The sequence below is a fragment of the Chanodichthys erythropterus genome, chromosome 5, assembly GCF_024489055.1.
Source record: "Chanodichthys erythropterus isolate Z2021 chromosome 5, ASM2448905v1, whole genome shotgun sequence".
Classification (NCBI taxonomy): Eukaryota; Metazoa; Chordata; class Actinopteri; order Cypriniformes; family Xenocyprididae; genus Chanodichthys; species Chanodichthys erythropterus.
In genome coordinates, this window is record NC_090225.1 from 29,692,151 (window position 1) to 29,715,498 (window position 23,348).

The following is a 23,348-nucleotide window of genomic DNA, read 5'->3' on the forward strand; positions in this document are numbered from 1 at the left end:
ATGTAACCTTGGTGAGCAGAAGAGACTTTAAAAATCCCCAAACGTTTGAACACTGTATGTAACTCTGTTTGGTTGATTTGCTACACTGATTGGCAACTGTAAACAGCCTATTCAGACTAATAAACCATGCTTTTATTTTAATTATTATAATTAAAGCTTTATTCAACATGGATTTATCATAAAGCAACCGTTTTACAAAAGCAATAATCCACCTTGTGTTGTGTCTTACAGACCTTGACCGTAGCGCAAGGCATTAATAAAGGATTATTGTTATTGTATTTTTAATTGGCTTAATTAGTTATATGGCAAAAGTTTTAAACTTCACCACAGAAAAGTTTTTCCTTGGCATTTTTAGTGTACAGATGACAACATTGTCAAAAAGATCCACGTTCACACGGATTCATGAAAACGACTAAAAATGCTGTGTTCTGCTGCCAGGCCAGTAGATGGCGATGTCACTTTGTAAAGAAACACTACACGCCTATAGACTGAACACTTAACACACATGCACATGATGTCACCGTTTTCACAAATTCGCGTTTTTGTAGTTTACACGACAACAGGCCCCCAAAACGCTGTTGTCGTGTAAATGAACGTCCAAAATGCATAAAAAGTTTTCCGGTTTTAGTTGAAAACAGTGTTGTGTAAACGGCCCCTGAGAGCCCTTAAAAAGTGATTACAAATCCAAGAATCATCAAAGGCAGTTTGTGTTTGGCTGTAATGTTTCCTTCAGCTGCTCTGGCCAGTTTCATTCTGCACTCTTAAGACTAAAAAACCTGACGCCCAAATGTGAGATTCCCAGCAAGCCGAGATCCAAACGTTCTAATTAGAATGTAGAGAGCAAACAAGAATATCATGTACAGCTGCGCTAAAAATAAACTACGACAAGCCAGTGAAATAATATTCATGGGGCTTCAGATGGAATGTTAGTAAGAACCACTTCTGAACACTTACTGAATTCACATTGCTTCATATTGGTTAATAAACCAAAAACACAAGAAGAAAATCCTGTGAGTGGTCAAAATCTATCATATAATGAATTATTAAAGCTAATTATAACAAAAGGTTTAAGAACAGTATAGCTTTTTTTCTGCAAGTTAAATGCAAAGAAGTAAAGAAAAATAAATATTCATGTGACCAAGAGGCCAGTGGTAAATAATGTAACACCTTTACATATCAGCTGTGTGTGTATGTGTGTGTGTGTGCGTGTTGTCCTGAAGGCTGTCAAAGGCACATGTGCGGCGCTCGTGATTCCCCTCAACCTCTATAGTGTGCAACAGTCAAGGTCCGGAAGTAAAAACTCCATTCATTTTCTCCATGAGGAAACTGATTTTTAACAATAACTTATAAATCTTTAAAGACGGTTATGATGGTGTTCATCAATGGTATATGCTTTTGTTGCGCCCATCGGCCTGTATTATTTCAACTTATTTTTTAATATAACCATGTTTAACAGCTGAATTTATGGTTAAAAAAACTACCCATGATGCTGTACAGTAAATTCCACCAATCAGTCACAGTGATCAAATTGCACCAAAAGAGTGTCCAACATTCCACACTGTTGTTGCTGTTGTTGTTTTTTCTGCTCTTAAGTGCATCATGTAGGTATTTGAAGTGCACTTTTTCTTTTTGGAATTTTCAGTGTGAACACAATATTTATACTACAAAACAGCATAGAATAGTGCTTAAGTGTGGGAATTGAGTGCTGCAGGGATGATGTATTTTTGTAGGCCAAAGCCTTGAAATGGGTTGCATTTTAGCACTTCCAGTTCCATCATCCTGAAGTCAATATGGAAATTTTGAATGGGTTTTTAGTCAATGCTTTAAATACAAGCTCAAGATATTTTAACGTTTTATTCTATGACATAATCATGGTCTGTTGTAGTAATTTGTTAATGCTTTAAGGTTCCTTTTAATGTTGGATGGTTGAAGGGTGAGCGTAATAATGCCATCTCATTGTACCCAGTTTTTGAAAATGTTTATTAATGTGTTCATAGAGCGAACCTTTACAGTTTAGCAGAAGTTAGTCCCATAATTTGCGCAAAGCATCATTGGCCGTAGGAAAAAGGTTGATAGGCTAAGTTTAGCTTTTGACTTCTGCCGATTATATTTAGGCTTAAATTCATAAAAGTTGAATTAATTTGTGAAGATTATCATGATAAGCAAAACGTGGAAGAATTAGAAACTTTTGCTATTCACCAGCCTTATTTTCTGCACTAAAGAAAAAGCCAACAGAAAAATCCAATTGGGTTTTTGTTGAGGGAACCAGGGTTATGCAAACTTCCGGCTTGGCCTACAAAAATACCCTTGTAACAAATAGTATGTAGGATTAAAATAAGTGTGTCCCAAAGCTTAGTAAAAAGTCTCCGGATGGTCTACAATTTTTGGTAGATTTTCAAAGTGTGGATCTGTGCACACTATAATGGCTAATATTACCCATAACCCATTGCTCTTTGGAGGAGGATTTGGTTTAGAATTACAAACACAAATAAAAAGTGTTAAAAAACTACAAAACATGGCGGATTTGCGCGACCAGCAGTTAAGTAGAGAGGTTTAGATAAAAGGGTTTGAGTGACTAATAATCAACATTTAACATGATAAAAATATTTATGTAATGTTATCCATGTTACATTTCATCTGCAACAACAATGTGATTTTTATAAAGATCCATTTAGCAATTAACTTAATGCATAATTATTGGAACACATCTTTTAAAAAATATTGGAACACACTCATTATTGGAACACATATATAATTTGAGCATGTTCTCTATTGGCGCACACCCTGTGTTGGAACACTCTTAAATATCACTGGAACATATTGTCATTGGTGCATATTCATTTTTGTACCGCGCCTGAAGATTATTGGAACATATCAGTTATTCGAACACACCCATTAATGGAACACACCCTCTATTGGAAAACTCCTGAAGACTTTTTAAAAATCCCTATGGGAAAAATGAATGGGACAAATAATTCCGGAACAAGGCCGCTGAAAAAGTGGGTGGGCACTAATGCACTCTATTTGCCATTGGCAAGACTAGAATGATCAACTTTCTGGTTATCCATAATTTTAATGGTTTTCTCAGCATTGTCCACATTCCTGATGAGGGTCTCGAGGCGCCTCTTGATTTTCTTCTGGTCCTCCAGGGCGCAGCTGATCACGATGCTCTGAAACTTCTGATCAACAGGCACCGGTGGTGCGTCGGTTACACACGCGGCGTGAAGAGCCTGCAGCCTCTTTCTAGCCGCCTCCATGTCTTCCAGCATTTTGGTGGCAATCTCATCAATAATGGCTATGGCTTTCTTCACGGCCTCTTCCTGCTGGCTGTTTCGGATCGTATCCACAGAGACGTGCACTGTTAACGCCCTGCCCATTAGTCTCGTGGCGGTCAGGGAGAGTTCTTCCCTTTCCCCTGAAATACAAGTTCAAATGATGTTTTACACATGATCCATTAGAAGCCGCAAATGCTCTTCACACAGCATAGAAGGCATACCGTCACAAATGCTCCTCATTTCCTGGCTGTTTTGTATCGACTGGATAATCTCAATCAAGCTCTCTCTCTCCTGCTCCATAGCAGTGGCTTCCTCGCGCAGAGCCTCCACCCTGAGACAGACGTCACATTTATACAGTACACAACTCTGTAAAACTTGCCTAGATAGTCAATTATGAAACACAAATCAAAAGCAAAAATGAAAAACTAACATGCAAATATAAACATATTATGCTGTAATTGACAGTCAACTGTCCTGAAAACAGGTCAGTTCAAATCCTCCTTCACTATATACAGTGGGTATGGAAAGTATTCAGACCCCCTTAAATGTTTCACTCTTTGTTATATTGCAGCCATTTGCTTAAATCATTTAAGTTCATTTTTTTCCTCATTAATGTACACACAGCACCCCATATTGACAGAAAAGCACAAAATTGTTGACATTTTTGCAGATTTATTAAAAAAGAAAAACTGAAATATCACATGGTCCTAAGTATTCAGACCCTTTGCTCAGTATTTAGTAGAATCACCCTTTTGATCTAATACAGCCATGAGTCTTTTTGGGAAAGATGCAACAAGTTTTTTCACACCTGGATTTGGGGATCCTCTGCCATTCCTCCTTGCAGATCCTCTCCAGTTCTGTCAGGTTGGATGGTAAACGTTGGTGGACAGCCATTTTTAGGTTTCTCCAGAGATGCTCAATTGGATTTAAGTCAGGGCTCTGGCTGGGCCATTCAAGAACAGTCACGGACTTGTTGTGAAGCCACTCCTTCGTTATTTTAGCTGTGTGCTTAGGGACATTGTCTTGTTGGAAGGTAAACCTTCGGCCCAGTCTGAGGTCCTGAGCACTCTGGAGAAGGTTTTCGTCCAGGATATCCCTGTACTTGGCCGCATTCATCTTTCCCTCGATTGCAACCAGTCGTCCTGTCCCTGCAGCTGAAAAACACCCCCACAGCATGATGCTGCCACCACCATGCTTCACTGTTGGTACTGTATTGGACAGGTGATGAGCAGTGCCTGGTTTTCTCCACACATACCGCTTAGAATTAAGGCCAAAAAGTTCTATCTTGGTCTCATCAGACCAGAGAATCTTATTTCTCACCATCTTGGCAAACTCCATGCAAGCTTTCATGTGTCTTGCACTGAGGAGAGGCTTCCGTCGGGCCACTCTGCCATAAAGCCCCGACTGGTGGAGGGCTGCAGTGATGGTTGACTTTCTACAACTTTCTCCCATCTCCCGACTGTATCTCTGGAGCTCAGCCACAGTGATCTTTGGGTTCTTCTTTACCTCTCTCACCAAGGCTCTTCTCCCCCGATAGCTCAGTTTGGCCGGACGGCCAGCTCTAGGAAGGGTTCTGGTTGTCCCAAACGTCTTCCATTTAAGGATTATGGTGGTCACTGTGCTCTTAGGAACCTTAAGTGCAGCAGAATTTTTTTGTAACCTTGGCCAGATCTGTGCCTTGCCACAATTCTGTCTCTGAGCTCTTCAGGCAGTTCCTTTGACCTCATGATTCTCATTTGCTCTGACATGCACTGTGAGCTGTAAGGTCTTATATAGACAGGTGTGTGGCTTTCCTAATCAAGTCCAATCAGTATAATCAAACACAGCTGGACTCAAATGAAGGTGTAGAACCATCTCAAGGATGATCAGAAGAAATGGACAGCACCTGAGTTAAATATATGAGTGTCACAGCAAAGGGTCTGAATTCTTAGGTACATGCAATATTTCAGTTTTTCTTTTTTAATAAATCTGCAAAAATGTCAACAATTCTGTGTTTTTCTGTCAATATGGGGTGCTGTGTGTACATTAATGAGGAAAAAAAAATGAACTTGTTTTTAGCAAATGGCTGCAATATAACAAATAGTGAAAAATTTAAGGGGGTCTACTTTCTGTACCCACTGTAGTCTTGCTAGTGTGGTTTTATTGTGTATTCTTACCCTACAATTCTGGAATTTTAGATTGGGGGACAGAATTCATAAACATTCTAAATATAAGTTGTTGTTTTTTTTAACTCAACAAAATATCACTGCTAGAAAAAAAATAATTTGTGTGTTTTGAATTTTGACTCCAAACCTTAAAGGTAGGGTAAGCTATTTGTTTTTTTTTTTTAACACTTTTTGTTATACTGGTTGAAACTCTTCACATCCTGATAGCAATTAATAACAGAAGTGCATCTAAATATTAAAACGTACATACACCAATCAGGCATAACATTATGACCACCTTCCTAATAGAGTGTTTTTTATTCCCATTTTGCTGCCAAAACAGCCCTGACCCATCGAGGCATGGACTCCTCTAGACCCCTGAAGGTGTGTTCTGTGGTATCTGACACCAAGATGTTAGCAGCAGATCCTTTAAGTCCTGTAAGTTGTGAGGTGGATCCTCCATGGATCGGACTTGTTTGTTCAGAACATCCCACAGATGTTCGATTGGATTGAGATCTGGGGGATTTGGAGGCCAAGTCAACACCGCAAACTTGTTGTTGTGCTCCTCAAACCATTCCTGAACCATTTTTGCTTTGTGGCAGGAGCATTATCCTGCTGAAAGAGGCCACAGCCACCAGGGAATACCGTTTCCATGAAAGGGTGAACATGGTCTGCAACAATGCTTAGTTAGGTGGTACGTGTCAAAGTAACATCCACATGGATGGCAGGACCCAAGGTTTCCCAGCAGAACATTGTCCAAAGCATCACACTGCCTCCGCTGGCTTGCCTTCTTCTCATAGTGCATCCTGGTGCCATGTGTTTCCCAGGTAAGAGACACACATGCACCCAGCCATCCATGTGATGTAAAAGAAAACGTGATTCATCAGACCAGGCCACCTTCTTCCATTGCTCCGTGGTCCAGTTCTGATGCTCACGTGTCCACTGTTGGCTCTTTCGGCGGTGGACAGGGGTCAGCATGGGCACCCTGACTGTTCTGTTCAGCTCCATACGCAACAAACTATGATGCACTGTGTATTCTGACACCTTTCTATCAGAACCAGCATTAGCTTCTTGAGAAATTTGATCTACAATAGCTCGTCTGTTGGATCGGACCACACAGGCCAGCCTTCGCTCCCCACATACATCAATGAGCCTTGGAGCTGCAGTTTTGGAGATGCTCTGACCCAGTCGTCTAGCCATCACAATTTGGCCCTTGTCAATCACACTCAAATCCTTACGCTTGCTCAATTTTCCTGATTCTAACATATCAATTTTGAGGACAAAAAGTTCACTTGCTGCCTAATATATCCACCCACTAACAGGTGCCGTGATGAAGAGATAATCAGTGTTATTCACTTCACCTGTCATTGGTCATAATATTATGCCTGATTGGTGTATATCTTCTGTGGGAGTCTCAGAACCAAAAAATGTTCATCCAATCATTGCATCCGGTCTCATTACGCTTTGCTCTGGCTGTGCGCATTCATGTGTTTTGGAGGAGATTTGCCTTTGGAGACACTCTGAAGGGAGGGTGGGATCTCATGCTTTCAAATCTAGTTTGGCCCTGTCCAAAATGGCACCCTAAACACTTGCAATCTTCCTCCAAGTCCACACTTTCGTGATGCAATGACGCTTTCCCGAGTATCGGGAAGAAGTATGCTGTGGAGGTCGCATCATTGCAGGCTCGGCAAAAGTGCGCATCAAGGGCACAAAAGAACCACGAAGGGGGTGCTCGCAAGCTACCTTCTGAAACCTAAAATGACAAATGGGGCACTCTACAGTCTCATGGACTTAACAGACAAGTGCACACGGCAGCCATTGTAAGTCCACAAGACCGAAAGTGCACATGAAGTGTGCCATTTGGGACGGAGTATTGCTATTGCTTGCCTCTCCGAAAATATCCTACGCTACCTTTAAATGTGCAATGTGTAAATTGTAGCGGCATCTAGCCGTGAGGTTGCGAATTGCAATATAGAGAAGCTTCGGTGACCAACACAGGACAAAGATGTCATCGTCTGAGACAGAAGAGAGTAGCCAGTCAACCAATGCACTCTGTAGAGCAGTTTGTCCGTTTAGGGCTGCTGTAGAAACATGCCGGCGCAAAATGGTGTCAACGTAAGGGGACCAGTGGTGTATGAGATAGAAAGGGCTCATTCTAAGGTAATAAAAACATAGCATTTCATTATGTAAGGTCTTTATACACCACTGAAAACATAGTTTATGTATATTGTATTGTATTTCTGTCAATAGATCATCCTAAAATTTACACATTGCACCTTTAAAGTCCTATTACCTTTTAATATGAGTCTGCAGAGTCTGCAAAGCATCATGAAAGATGACGTTAAATTACCTCATGTCTCAAAGCACATAACATTACAATAATAATGAATATAAACAACCTACTGAGCTCTAGTTGTACCACCTGACTGCTGCAGATTTATATAGGCGTTGAGAGTGTTGACATAGAAAAGCATAAATTCGTGTCTGAGGACGTTAACAGCTCCGGGCAGAACTTCACAGGTTGTCATCTCATAATTACGGTTACTACATGGCGTGAACGCAGCATAAACTTGGTGTTTTGGTTCAGGAGGAACTGTAAAAGGTGGTTGTGGCCTGGTGACTGTCAGTCTTCCAGTCTGCATACTGTGCATAGCCTCATGATTTAACGCACTGATGGCGTGTGAGTGATGACTGTGTGAGCAGGTGCGTGGAGGTATGGAAATACATATGTTGACAGGCAAAGAGGACATATTCAGACTGAATGCAATGATTGGACAAACATTTTTTTTTTGGTCCTGAGACTTCCATAGAAGATAAATGTACGCGTTTTAATATTTAGAACACTTCTATTATTGATTGCTATCAGAATGTGAAGAGTTTCCAACAGAACAACAAAAAGTGTTTATGAAAAGAATTGCCTACCATACCTTTCTTATAGATCTACAGCCCTCGTGACATCAGTCCTCATTGAAAATGCCATATTGGTCACACTTTAGGTGTCAAATAATAATAATAATGATAATAATTGTATGTACAATGTACTTATTGTGTTGCCTTCGTATTAAAAAAACACTTGTGCTGATATTGATCTAGATACAGGTAATGTTATGACAGGTTTGGTGGTATGGTTAAGTTTTAAGGGGGAAGGGAAGTCAAGTCAAGTCACCTTTATTTCTATAGCGCTTTATACAATACAGATTGACTCAAAGCAGCTTTACAGTGATAACAGGAACATGATTCAATGATGCAAACAGTTCATTTTCAAAAGAAAAGTGTCATTGTTCAGCTGAAGTCAGTTCAGTGTTGATTCAGTTCCACTGTAATCAATTATTAAATTAGTTCATTTCATCTATAAAGCATCTTCAGAAAACAGTGATGTCATCGTCCAGCTCATTTCAGTTCTCATCCAATAGTGTCAGTGCAGTCAGAGCAATAATATTGCAGAATATTAAATGGAAAAAAGCAACAGTCAACAGTTTAATTATAAATTTGATTAAAGAAATTAATTCCAGCTGTAATTACGTGCAGTTTTTCTTTAAATGCCTACAACTTAAAAGCGTGCATTGCATTGTGTCAAAAGATTTATTTACATTTTAGTACATATTAAAGACATTTAATTTTTAAGTGGATTTCTTCATAGTTTACAGACGGAATAGTATCTTATGTTTTGCATTTTCCTAAAATTCATTACAAGGATAATGGTGCAATAGTTACAAAACCTATATTTTTCGACAAATCCACATTTAGACAGTGATACTCAAACGTGTAACAAACAGAAATGTTTATACGATAAAAAAAAAAGTTGCATTTACAATGTTCTAGAAACTTTTACTGTTCAGTTGCGGCAATAAGCAAATGTAGTTATTTGACCAAAGTCAAATCCTTATTGATCTTTTCAGATCTGGTCGTAAAGACGGTCAATATCCATTGATCTCACCTCATTTCAATTTGATCCAGACTTTCCAGTAAGCGTCCGGACCGGTCCGCCATTGACATGGTTCGGGTGAATTTGCCTTTAGATGCATCGTTCATTTTGGCATTAATTTTAGCTTGTGCCATATCTGCTAGTGGCGTTACTGAATGATTTCACGGGTGTTGTGACCTATAGGATATCCCAGAGTGGCACACCCGAGCAATATAGCGATGTCCGGTCCGCGAGGGAATCGTTCACACTCACAATGATTCAGTCGAATCGATTCGCACAGCGTACCGAACTGTAAAGTGGGTGGCATGCAGCATTCAAGTCTTTTCTGCAGCAAGACAGACTTTATCTGCCACAAAACATTCAAGTTTGAGAGTAACAGCGCCAAAATAGAACAAAGTTGCAGATGACACCATGGTAGCATATTTTTTCTAAACTAAATGTAAGATTTAATTTAAAATGTAAGATATTTTTAAAAACCGATAAACAGTAGTGTATTACTAAATCAAATTATTAATAAATAAACTCAAAAGAACACACGGAAAACTGTCTGATGACTCAAAAGAATCAGTGAATTAAATCTGAACCGGTTCGTTGGTTTGATTTGTCCAAAAGAACCGACTCGCTGAAATGAATCGGACTTCTCAGAGTTATCGACCACGTTCTAGCGGTTTCCAGCGCTCTAGAGTAACATATCCAAACATGGGCTGGAACTTCCCTTGGTAATTCACTCCTTCAGACAGTGGAGGAGTTCACCTCTGGGATTTTAAAGGAGGGTGGGATTCATTTTTAGGGTCAAGGGCCAAGATTACATCAGAGAGAAGACAATAACCAGAACACAATGAGATACTGCTCGGATAGGAACAGGCAAAAGCCATTTTAATCACTTTCCTTTATTTAAACTTAAAAGAAAAACACAGAAAGAAAAGAAATACGTTTAATGAATACAGTGCATGGACGACATGGGAAAACAGAGCTGTGTCTCTTCCCTTATCAAAACTCCTGTAAGCTTCTTTTCAAGGCTTCTTCCATCTCTGCAAAATGAGAAAATGAAAATAAAAAAAATCATGTTATATTGTTTTAAAAACAAACCTTATGTAGTATGTACAGATCAAATTTAAGGAATGGTTGTTTGCAGATTTGTAATTCTTCCAGCCCATGATTACTCATATTACCATGAACATTGTGTCACTGCAGCGTCATCAACTTGACAAATTCAACATCTGTGCGGTTACACCCAACCCCAGCACCATATATGTGCTCCCGAGACCCTCCTAAAACCCCATCTATTACAATAAAAACCACACTGACACAGAGTTCCATAAAAATGAAACATACCCACAATGATAACTCTTCATGCATGCAAAGCTGGCAAAATAAACATGTGATTAATGAATGAACAGTGAGCTCAGACTGCAGAAATACAGTACCGCCTCCACGGTTCAGAAATAACATCTTCAGTACCAGGGTTAAATGTGTCAAGATTATGAAATCATCACGATGACCCACCAATATCCAACTCTTTTGATTTCATGGCCTCCTCCGCACTCAAGGCCAAAGCCAGTTTCATGTCATGATCAAATGTATCTAGGGAGAAATAACAATTCATGTAAAATAATATCTATTTAGATTATAACAGTACTAAGATAAAAAAAAATAACATTGCAAATCCAAAATGAAATATTATGGAAGTACCGAAATAAATAAAATCCAGAGAAGTGAAAGGTGAGAACCTACCTTCATCTTCAATATCTTGCGAAACGCACACCTCTTTTTTAACACCAAGAGCACTTGAGGTAATGGCATTCTTTACATCTTGAAACTCCTCTACTGATAAAAACGACAACAGGAAGCATTATTTTAAAATCATGAAAAATAAATTTGTCCAGACTGGTAGTGGAATTTGAAGGGATAACTGATTTAAGGTAACACTTTATTTTAGGGTCCAATTCTCACAATTAACTAGTTGATATTAGCATGCATATTACTAGGACATATTTATTAGTTCTTATAAAGCACATATTAATGCCTTATTCTGCATGATCATATTCTACATGATCCTACCCAATACCTAAACTTAACAACTACCTTACTAACTATTAATAAGCAGCAATTAGGAGTTTATTGAGGCAAAAGTCAAAGTTAATTGTTAGTTACTAGTGAGAATTGGACCCTAAACAACTACCCTAAACTAAAGTGTGACCTGATCTAAATTCAATACTGTGCTGCAGGGATGATGTATTTTTTGTAGGCCAAAACCCAGAAATGGATGCGCATTTTAAAACTTCCAGTTCAATCATCCTGAAGTCAATGGATTTGTTTGGGTTTTTGCCAGAAATAAGGTCTGTGGTGAACACAAGCTCTGTTTTTATTCTACAACATAAAATACATTAGTAAAACACTCTTGTGATTTTTAAAAGCTTTTACTTGTCTTGAAAGTGGCTCAATGGGACTAAAGAGGTTGTCGGGGACATTAAACGTCCTCAGGTCAAACAGGTAAACATCTAACATAACTAGTCACTTTCACAGCCTCGTTGTGTTTATAATCACGCTCTTGCACACTATTCTAACTAAACTTTCAGGGAAAATGTTTTGCAGTGTTGTTCGTTTACAGCCAACGTTTAGCTTCTTACTTCTACATTCAAAAGTTGTGTCCATTTGTGAAGATTATCAAAGAACAAAACGTGTAAGAACTGTAAGCTTTTGTTGGTCAGAGAGCTTATTTTCTGCATTAATCCAAAAGCAAATGCAAAAAATCAATTGAGTTTATGGGTTGGCCTAAAAAAAACGTCATCACTGCAGCGCTCTATTGACGTCATCATTAAGGGGGAAAAAACAAAACAGTAAAGGCCCGTTCACACCAAGAACGATAACTAAAGATAATGATGAAGATTTAGTTCTAAAAATTATTCTAAATATAAAAGAATAGAACACAGCTATAACAATAACAATATATAAAAACAATATCCTTGGGATCACTTTCAGAACAATTTTTTTCCAGCTGTTGAATGATAAAACACTGACAGCCAATCAAAATTCATTCAAATTTAAGGGCTCGTTTATTTAAAATGGCAGGTGACATTGCGGAGAAGTTAATCGCCGAGGTCCAGAAAAATCCACTAATGTCTGACAAGTCAAACCCCCTTTTCAAGGATACTTTAAAGAAAATGGGTATATGGAAAACAATCAGTCATACCCTCAGAATAAATGGCGAGAAGTATTAACGCTGAGATCATTATGCCAGGCTAGCAAACAGCATATCATAAAATGACCTCAGGGATCCAGCACTAGTTTCAACAACATTGTCTTGCTTCCTTTGAGGTTATCATAACGATAACGCCTAGTCTTTTTCACTGCAACTTCAAAGGAAGCAAGACAATGTTGTTGGTGTGGCAAGACAGTGTTGGCAAGACAGTGTTCTTGGTGTGAACGCGCCTTAACTTGATTCTCCGTAAACCTCACCATTGCTCTGAGGGAAGATCTCCTCTGCATTTATGATGTTGCCGGTGGGGTCTTGTTTCTCGTCTGTGCCGTCGGGTCGGGAACAAGCACAAGGCTCTGCCGGGCAGTGATGCTTATGGTAGTGTGAATGGAAACTAGGTACATCTTTGTGGCTCTGTGAGCAAATGGTGCACAGAACATCAAAACTTTTCTCACTGCCCTCGGTCTTGTGTTGAAGAAGGATGTGTGTCTTCATCTCTGCATAGGCGGGCGTGTTCTTGTCGCACTGGCGGCAGCAGTAGCTGCATTTGTTTTCAGCAGCCAACTGTTTCATGCACTTTGTGAAAATGGGTTTCCTTTCCTCTTTGGATTTCTCAGAGCCCATGCAAGGACAAGGTTGGGAATGGCTTGTACTCGCTATGGGACTCTCAACAGCGTTTTCCGTGGCTGCTTGGGAAGTATTCTGAGCATTTTCCAAGCAGTAATAATCTTGGCTGTGCAGGCTGTTGTAGTGCTCCTGAAACTCGTTCTCAGTGTCGTACAGCATGCTTTCGCAGAGTCCACAGAAGTAGCGGAGGACGATGTCGCCACCGTGCTCATTGGCGCAATGGCGCCGCAGGGTGGACTCTTTGAAAAACTTCTGCGGACAGTGACCACAGGCAAACCTCTGGAAACTGTGGCTGCTCCAATCGCTGCAGTGTGTCCGCACTGCTGCCTCAGAGTCGAAGAGGTCTTCACACATCCGACAGAGCCAAGACTCGGCTTTTGGAGGCGAGACGCAAGAGGAACTGAGTATTTTGGCTTCCGCACTGGTTGACGGTTTGGGGGACATACTAGAGGAGACACGGTCGTCTACAGTGTCTTCTCTTTCTTGGTAGTAGTTGTGCCCTCTGTGGCTCACACCAATATGGGCCATGATGTCTTCCATCCTTGGCATTTCCACCTTGCACTGCCTGCAGTGGAAAAGGAAGTTGGACAAATGTGCGCCACCGTGGAACCGGCTCATATGCAAGCGCGTTATGGATGATTCTCCCATTAACTTGCCGCAGACCGCACATTTGTGAAAGATCTGATTTGCCGCTAGGAGGTGTTTTCTTGCACCATCCTCCTCTGTGAAGCGTAGACCGCATTCACAGAACCAGGCGAGCTGGAACCGTTTTCCTGACGTGATTTGGGAATCTAAGCTAGCCAGTCTTTTTCGCTTGGCTAAAGGCCCATGTGAATCGTTCAGATTCTCTTTGGCACCACGTGCCGTGCCCTTCTGAGCGTTTCGGATTTCACAGTAGTTGCTGTAGTAAAGAAGGGCCCAGGCCATGCTGCTGACCCTCTCCACCTCATGTTTCATCTGCTCTTTGTGCTCCTCCATCTGACCCACGCTAAGAAAAGGTTTGAGGCATGAGGAGCACTGACCCACGACCGCCATCTTCCTCATGATGTCAGCCACGCTTTGATCAGCAGTGGCAATAGCACAGCCATGTCTGCAGTGCACACTGGGAAACCAAACAAGTAGCATGGAGTTGTTAAAAGCAAGGTTTAAAAACATGGTAAACTGGGGTTTATAAGCAGAGCGTATCAGCCCATATCATTTGCAAAATAATTAATCAGGTGACAAATGTGCATGCAAATTGTGTACTTATACAATACTATCTGTAAATGTCTAATGCACAGCTAAAGATCAAGGCTAAGACATTTGTGGTACTGGATAGGGGGAAAAAATGAGTGCACCTTTAACATGCATACACATCCATCTCCAAATAAAACTTAAAATGCCCCATTATGCTTTTTCAGACATTACCTTTCATGCAGTGTGTAATATAGCTGTGAATGTTTCAAAGTTTCAAATATCAAAGTGCAGATAAATGGAGTTATTGTCTCCAAAAAAGAAAGAAGCGATTCTGAACTGCCTGAAACAAGTCATTAGCAACTACAGTTTTACTTCCTGTTGAACCTACATAGGTTTGTAACTAAGTTGCATAATTCCAGCCTATGGTCTTCAGTGGCTACCTACGATCTACTTTGACCCGCCCTCAAACACTGTAGTTGTAGCCGAGACTGGAAGAGTTTGGTATGTGTTTTCGACATGTCTGGAAGATGCCGTTTTCTGCTGTGAAAGCAAATCCGCTTTGCATGAACTTCCAAAGAATGAGGAATTGATATGGTAAAACCGACGCCATCATCTGTTCATATCACTGTGTATCATGTGCTGAGGAAGAGCTGAAATTCAGATATGCTAATGTGTGTTTGGTTTCTGACATGCGCTGTAAGAAGTCAACCAATCACAACAGACTGGGTCATCTGACCAATCAGAGCAGAGAAGGCTCTCAGAAAGGAAGGTTTTAGAGAGACTGAATTCTTTATCAATCCGTTTCAGACAATGCGAGAAAAGAGCTGTAATGTATATGATGAGAAAATGAAGTGCTTTTTGACCTGGGATACATGTAAACCTATTGTAAGAGACACCAAAAACAAAATTAGCAGCCTTTAAAATAGCATAATAGGGGCACTTCCAAGAAAACACCAATATAAACTTACTTGAAGTGTGCTCTGGCCTCCATATGTGAGGCAAGCACCTTAGAGCAGGCTGTGCACTTGACGTTGAAGCTGATATCCTTACAGAGAGAGATAAAGCGGTTCTTCGCATACCGAGGAACTGGCACGGGCACAGCTGATTGTTTTGCTTCTGGAAATGTTCAAAATAAATAAATTAATGACATAGCTTGATCAGAAAGCTGAATGATGATATTTCTGAACAAGCTGAAATTGATACAGGACAAAAATGCTAAGATATTTTTTAGCTGTGTCATCCAGTCATGATGCATGTGCAGTTTTGATTTGATTGTTGCCAACCACACACCACTGAGAGAGATGGACTGAGTGAAGTGGTTTTTTGCAGACATGTGCTGAAGGCATTCGTCCTTGATGTTGAAGAGGAGGTAACAGGCAGGACATGCAAAGCATACAATCAGCTGATAGGTCTGGGAACGACTGTGACCGTTAGCGTCAGAGGAGGACACCTACAGATGACATCAAGCACAAGAGACAGAGCATGCTTTAAGACACTGCCTTTTCATTTAATTTCCATTATAAGACAATTAAGTAAGATCATTAAAGGGGTAATACTGCACAACATATTTGTCCTAGATCTTTTGAGATAATCTCTGATCTAATTTGTGTGGCAATGCATTCAGACTTTGATTATCTCAAGCATGGCAACAACAACCGGCCCATTTAATTGTAAAGGTCAATGAGGGTGGAAAATGTGATGCTCAACTCACTTGCACAAAAAACAGCTCTATACTCCTCAAACTGCATCAGAACATGTGTAAACCGATGCACATTAGTTCTCAACATTCATTGTTTTCAATGATTCAATGATAAAAATGATTCAATGATAAAAATGATTCAATGATAAAAACAAAATTCACCATGAAATGTTTATTATGAATGAATTATCATTATTGTTTTAAATTCATGTTTCTATAATCTTGAATCAAAATAACTTCCCCTCCCTCTTGCAGTGACTTCTCTTCTCTTCTCTGATGATGAGGGTGGGGCAACCTGTCACTCACATGAGATCCACCAATAGCAAACCACAACCATCCAATCAATTCCCCATGGAAAAGCTGAAAATATTAATAAAACTGAAAACCTTAGACTCCAGGTGTTCCTTCCACGACTCTTTAGAGCTAAAGTGGCGTCCACAGGCCACACAGGCATAGATGGAAGAGGGGTTGCCTTTCAGGGTGATAGCGGGGTCACACGGTGAATGATCAAAGCTGTCAATGAAAGTTAAATACCATTTAAAAAAAAAATAAAATTGTAAATGTGCAATTATTTAATTTCAACTGTAAACAAAGCAATTTTGCAGCTTGTGCTAAGTACCGTTTGAGATGCCCCTCAAGCAAAGGCACATTGTCGTAGATTCTGCCGCAGTTGATGACCGGGCAGGTCTGCGGGGAGAAGCGTGCCGCAGCAGGAGCCGATCTGCGTCTCCACAGTGAGCAGGAGCTGATGGAGCCTGGCTGTAATCCTGAGCAGTCCAGACAATGTGAGCACAAGAACCCCTCTTACACACACACTCATGTTAGTTGAAGTTAGGAGAACATCACAGACCTGGCATTTTTAGCCAAATATCCACACAACGCTTGGCATCATCTCTGTCATTATTACTCCGGCTGACCGACAGCTCGTGTCGCCCATGTGCTTGCTGTGAAATAATCTTCTCCTGCATTACAAATGACAAAATATAGAGCTCAACAGTGATGTCACACATTTCCCAGCAGCCTTGGTTTCAGGGGTATTTTTTTGGCGTTTTATAGTTATAAGCCATAAACCAAATTGATGAATCATTTTACTTTATATTACTAACTTCAATTTGATGCAAAGAAGTATCTGAAAATTATACAAATTATGCAGTTTGGTTTTGTTAAATACAGCTATGGAAAAAATTAAGAGACCACTTAACATTGATTTCTGAACTTGGAGTGGTCTCTTAATTTTTACCATATATGTATATCATTCATAACAAAAGTCACTTTTTAGTAATCACACAGAACAGAATTCAAAGTTTTTAATGGCATCACTGAAGAAATGCATTAAAACGATAAAAAAAAATGAACACCATTAAATATATTTAATCACATAATTAACATAACGTTAACTTCGAACATTCAAAATTTTTCACAATTCATTGTCTCCACAGGCATTCATAATAATTATTCAAAGGATGAGTTCTAAGTAACAAACCAAACCAACCTGCTCTGAGAAGAATCACAACATTATAAACTTGATTTGAAGCAAAAAATAAAAAAGTTTAAAAGTGAAAAAGGTGCTACTCCTCAAGGAAGCATTGCAAATTAAATAATCAAGTAAAAAATGATGGTAAAACAAAAATTGATTAATCATGGCATGATTAAATGTTTTAATTTCACTGCATACTTTTCAAAAGAACTAAGTGTTTTATAATTTAACACACTAAATGTGTTAAATTGAAATTTCTACTTAATAGTTCTTGGTAAAAAAATATATATATATACTTATATAACTATATATAACTACAGATTATTGTAAAATATTCAAAATACATATATATGCATATAAGTACTTTGAGAAAGTAGAAAGTTGTGACTTCTACAGAAGCATATATGATCTCTCAAGTGATGGTATATGCAACAACTACGCATATTTTTCATTTCCATAAGGATTGAGAAGAGGCAAACCTTGAAAGCTTTGCACTTTTCAGCCCTTTCCTGTTTCTCCACAGCAACCTGACGGGCCAGTCTGTCCAGCGTGGACACAGCATGAGCCCGCTGCCGGTCAACCTGATCCTCGATCTGAGTACAACACGGACAAAAATTACTTTTTAAGAGAAGTGTATTCAACAAGGATGCATTACACAGTAAATATGTTATTTATCAAAATGTTCACAAAAACAACTGTTTACATTAATATTAATCAGAAATGTTTCTTGAGCAGCAAATCAGCATATCAGAATGATTTCTGAAGGATCATGTGACACTGAAGACGGGAGTAATATATATTTTCTAGGGCTGGTACAATAAATCTATGCACCACGAATCGAGAAATGATTCTGGATCGATTCAGAGATTTACTGAATCCATCGTGATTCTCTTTCAAATCGATTCTGAGCTTAGTTTTACCAGCAGATGGCACTGTGTGCTTTAGAAACAGCCATACTCTGCTTGCTTCCAATTCCTTAAACACACCACTTCAACCCTCTATAAAATAATCATTCATAAAGTTCGAAAAGGCTGAAGCGAATTACAGGGGTGTTTGCAGTGGGCTGTTTACATTCATCTCACGTCATAAAAGCATTCTGAGATACAAGTACATTCTCAGACTCAGCTGAACGCACGAGTGCTCATCTTCATGAGCATTTGAGCATGTGATTAAAAACTAGCCTGGAGCGCCATCTGCTGTTAAAAACTAAGCTCAGAATTGATTCAAGAGAGGATCACGATGCATTCAGAAAATCTCCTAATCGATCCACGAATCAAGATGAATAAATTTTTTCTCCCCAATATTTTCCTAGCTTTAGTTTACATTTGCAGCGCATTTGCAGGGTCTGCTTTATCAGAATTATCCGCACACACACATTGGATTTGGCACAGGTTTTACGCCGGATGCCCTTCCTGACGTACACTCAGACACACTCATAATCCTAAGGCCAATTTGGCATGTCCAATCCACCTAACCTGCATGTCTTTGGTGTCTTTAGTGTGGAGCACCCGGAGGAAACCCACGCTGACACAGGGAGAACATGCAAACTCAGCCAGGGCTCGAACCACGGACCTTCTTGTTGCGAGGCGACAGTGCTACCCACTGAGCCACTGTGACACCCCTGAAGACCGTTGATGCTGAAAATTCAGCTTTGATCAAAGGAATAAATTACAGTTTAAAATAAAAAAAAATAAAAAAAAACAGCCATTAAACAGTCATTTATTACAGTCTTTGGAAGGCTTTTGGTCTTCCAAACACATCACATCATTTCATTTTACATGCAATGAAGGGATTCCCCAACTTTTTTCTTTGACCTTATATATTTACTTGAAGAAAGCCCTGAAATTTTAAGTTAATAAGTTAGGTCAATAATAAAATTAAATCCATAATAATAATAAATAATAATAAAATTAAGTTCACTGTTCTCTGATGTCAGTTAATGATCATATGACATGCAGATTAAAAAAAGTTGTTAAATATTTTTTATTTATTTTTTTTTTATTTAAGTCATTTGTTTTTTTAATTTTAAATTTTTCATGATTTCATTACTTTATATCTTTTCAATAAACTCACGGTCTGGGAAACCGCAATGTAATGTAATATTCTATGCACTTCGTTTGTTAATAACAAAGAATGGAATATATTTTCTTTCTCTTTGTATTTTTATATCAATATGGTACAAGATTATCATTTTTAAATCAATGTGATAAACGAGTCAGGTCAAAAGTAATAGAGATGGAATGGGGGTGCTAATACAATGACATGTACAATAACAACTGCAGAAAAATGTCTTTAAATCAATTTCAGTAGTACACTGTTTAATGTTTTTAAAACAGAAATCGTGTTTAACATGATAGTTTCATCCTTACATCTACTATATATATATATATATATATATATATATATATATATATATATATATATATATATATATATATATATATATATATATATATATATACACACACACACACACATATATATATAAAATACAATATTGTTAGACCGAGATTCTTCACATCAGTAAATAAATACATAGATTGTGTGCCTTAATGGTCTGGTGGTAGAACTTTTGTTAAGCGTGTCAGAGAGTTTCTGGGTTCTAATCCATCTATTTAACAATTTGAACCGTTGTCACGCGCAGGTGATGCGGTGAACGCAGTACAGGCTTCCATGTTTACGTCCGAACACTGGCTCAGTATTACCCGACGCTGTACATGTGACGTGTGCGTGTGATGCTGATGCAGGAACCGGCCAATAATGAATCGCCGTTCAGACGTAAACGCGGAGGCCTGTACTGCATTCACCATGTCAACTATGTATGACAACAGTTCAAATTGTTAAATAAAGTTATTTTTGTTTTGTTTTTGTGCACAAAAAGCATTCTCGTTGCTTCATAAAATTAAGGTTTAATCACCGCAGTCACATGGACTGTGGATCAGAAACCCTTGGATTTCATCAAAAATATCTTCATTTGTGTTCTGAAGAAGAAAGAAGGTCTTATGGGTTTGGGACGACACGAGGGTGAGTATTAATTACAGAAATTTCATTTTTGGGTGAACTAACCTTTTAAGTCCATCATTGTTTACTACGATGTACTAAAACCTGTTCCTGGAGATCTACCTTCCTGCAAAGTTCAGCTTCAACCCTGATCAAACACAACTAAAGCAGCTAATGAAGATCTTCAGGAGCACTTGATAACTACAGACAGGTGTATTGGATCAGGGTTGGATCTGAACTCTGCAGGATCTCCAAGAAGAGGATTGGGCAACCCTGATTTATTCTGCCTCATGTCACTTCAAAACCTTACATGAATTTCTTTTCTTCTGTAGAAGGCAAAACAACATATTTATGTATTTCAAGGGCGGGGCAACCTGTCACTCACATGATGAGATCCAACAACAGCAAACCACAACCATTCAATAATCCAATAAATTCCCCACAGGCAAAATCAAGCCCCGCCCTACATTTGTTCTTGTTCCAGAAGCCGTTTCACTCAGATATACATCACATTAGGGGAAAAAAAGATGATCACAACTTCTGTTTCATGCTGACGTTAAGCTACACAACACAAATCAGAAAATAATGACTTGAATCTCAGCCTGTTCCTCACACAAAGCTATCAAATGGCTTCAGAAGACTTGGAGTTTGGCTGCATGAATCGTGATGGAAAAGAGCAGCCTGGACATTCTTCCAAACTTCTTCTTTTGTGTGTTTTTGTGTTGTGGAACAACATGACAGTGTGTAAACGATAAACACATTTTCCACACCTTTAACTTGTGTATTCCAGACAGTGTGTGAAGAAACTCACGGTGTCTGCAGCGTTCAAGCCTCCTTCATCCTCTCCGTCACTCAGCAGGTCTATGCATTCCAGCACTGGTCTGAGAGGGCCCTCCTGAAACAACATGAATCAGTGCTTTAGTATACAGACTCAATCCAGTTCTCAAGTGAGAAGACCCAGATCCACACAACTGCCCTCATAACTCAAATTAGAAATCAAGGCAGTGACATTTTAAGCACACTTACAGACACAAACTCCACATCATCCTCCACCTCCTCAATGACTGTAGAGGCAGACATCACATCTGTGCTCTGTGGAGCATTACATCAACCACTGCGAATCAAAAAACAGCAATATGAAGTGCATTTTCAGTGCTGCATGCATAAGTATTCATATTTTAACTAGCGTTTAATTATTATTTTAAGTCAATAAAAGTGGATAGTGATTTCCTTCTAGAAGGAAAACGGGTAATCAATCCTGCAAACAGCTTGCATGAATCTCAACTAACTACTCGTCGACAAGAAAATGGGATAAAGTCTCACCAAACAAGAAGTTCTGCAACGATGATACTTACAAACAATTCACTGTCAAGACAAAATTACAGTTTCTAATGCTGGTTCGCCTCAAAGTTAGCAAAACATTACCAAAACTGAGCGTACAGGAAGCCAGCGACAAGACTGACATCACAGGAAGAAACATCGTCAAAATAAAAGTCGTCCAACGTCCATGTGAACCTGATATGGACACGTGTTTTTTGTTTGTTTTTTTGTTTTTATTAAAAATAATAATAATAATAATAATAATAATGAAACTATTGTGCAATTTTTTAATAACATTTTTAATTAACTTAATTAAAAAACAATAAATGAAAAACTGTCTATTTCTGATACATAGGCCTACTGTGTGTAGCCTAATGTAATGTTATAAAATTGTTAGCCATTTTATTGTAAAAAAAAAAAAAAAAGAAAAAAAAAAGGTAACTGTACGGTCATTTATGATTGACAAGGAAAATTTATATTTTAAAGACAGCACGTCATTTTTCTGTGAAATACTGCATTTAATTAAAATGTACAATTTAATTTATATGCAGTGGGAATTAATATTAAATTACTCAAGGCCAGTCATATAGCTTATTATATTTGGACATGATTTTTTTAACAAGCATACTCATGAATCCATAATGACTATTTGACACAAATAAGTGCATTTTTTAAAAAAAAATAATGTAAAAGTTAATTTAAAGTACATTTTAAATCAATGTTTTAATCTTTTGCAGTGCTTTGTAGAAATACACTCATTTTGAAGTGTTGACAACATATATTAATATATTTTAAATGAATGTACTAACAAATACATATTTGAAAATACATGACATACAAAAACAAAATCTATAAAAAGTATATTTGAGTTTACCATATATGTCTATGCAAGCTACAAACACAAATAACCTTCAACAAAAAGCACACAAAATATTTTTTTACATTTCTTTGCATTATATATCTCTCACAGGCTGAATGCAGCAGAAATGAAACTCTATCCAAGTGCAGCAGTCTTTACTGCAAAAAAATAAAAATAAAAAATAATTAATCAGGTTTTTCAGGATGACAAGAACAGAACAACCAGTCCAAAGAAACACATACACAGTAACGGGTATACATAGATGACAGACACCAAACAGCACTAAACACGGGGCACACAGCAAACGAAAGAGGGTAAATGAACTAGACACACCTGAACCAAACTAACTCAGTCAGTAACCAAGGAGGGGACTGGCAGGCAGGGGACTGAGGAAGACTGAACTAATTAACACAGAGACAGCAAAACACTAGAACAGAACTACACACATGAATCAAAACACATGAACACGTGACAGTACCCTCCCCCTCCCTGAAGGTATGTCTTAACCCCATAATGCATCCAAGGGGTGGGAGGGTGTGACCCCATAATGCATCCAAGGGGTGGGAGGATGGGCACCCATAATGCATCCAAGGGGTGGGAGGGTGGGCACCCTGAATGCTGACAAGGGGCGGCTTCGGAAGAACGGG

At 38.8% G+C, this 23,348-nt stretch overlaps 1 protein-coding gene across 1 annotated transcript; it reads right to left on the minus strand.

The window, feature by feature from the left end:
• Positions 1-3,020: 3,020 nt before the first annotated feature.
• Positions 3,021-21,985, minus strand: znf451 (zinc finger protein 451). Its single transcript, XM_067385021.1, has 17 exons — positions 21,846-21,985; positions 21,549-21,636; positions 21,334-21,417; positions 19,152-19,171; positions 18,998-19,109; positions 18,002-18,115; positions 16,896-17,007; positions 16,665-16,812; positions 16,432-16,558; positions 15,637-15,796; positions 15,315-15,462; positions 12,804-14,272; positions 11,079-11,171; positions 10,851-10,928; positions 9,357-9,504; positions 3,497-3,606; positions 3,021-3,415 (listed from the first exon to the last, which is right to left on the minus strand). Exons 2-17 carry the CDS (start codon positions 21,600-21,602, stop codon positions 3,021-3,023), a joined length of 3,372 nt encoding a protein of 1,123 aa, XP_067241122.1. The 5' UTR covers positions 21,603-21,636; positions 21,846-21,985.
• Positions 21,986-23,348: the final 1,363 nt, after the last annotated feature.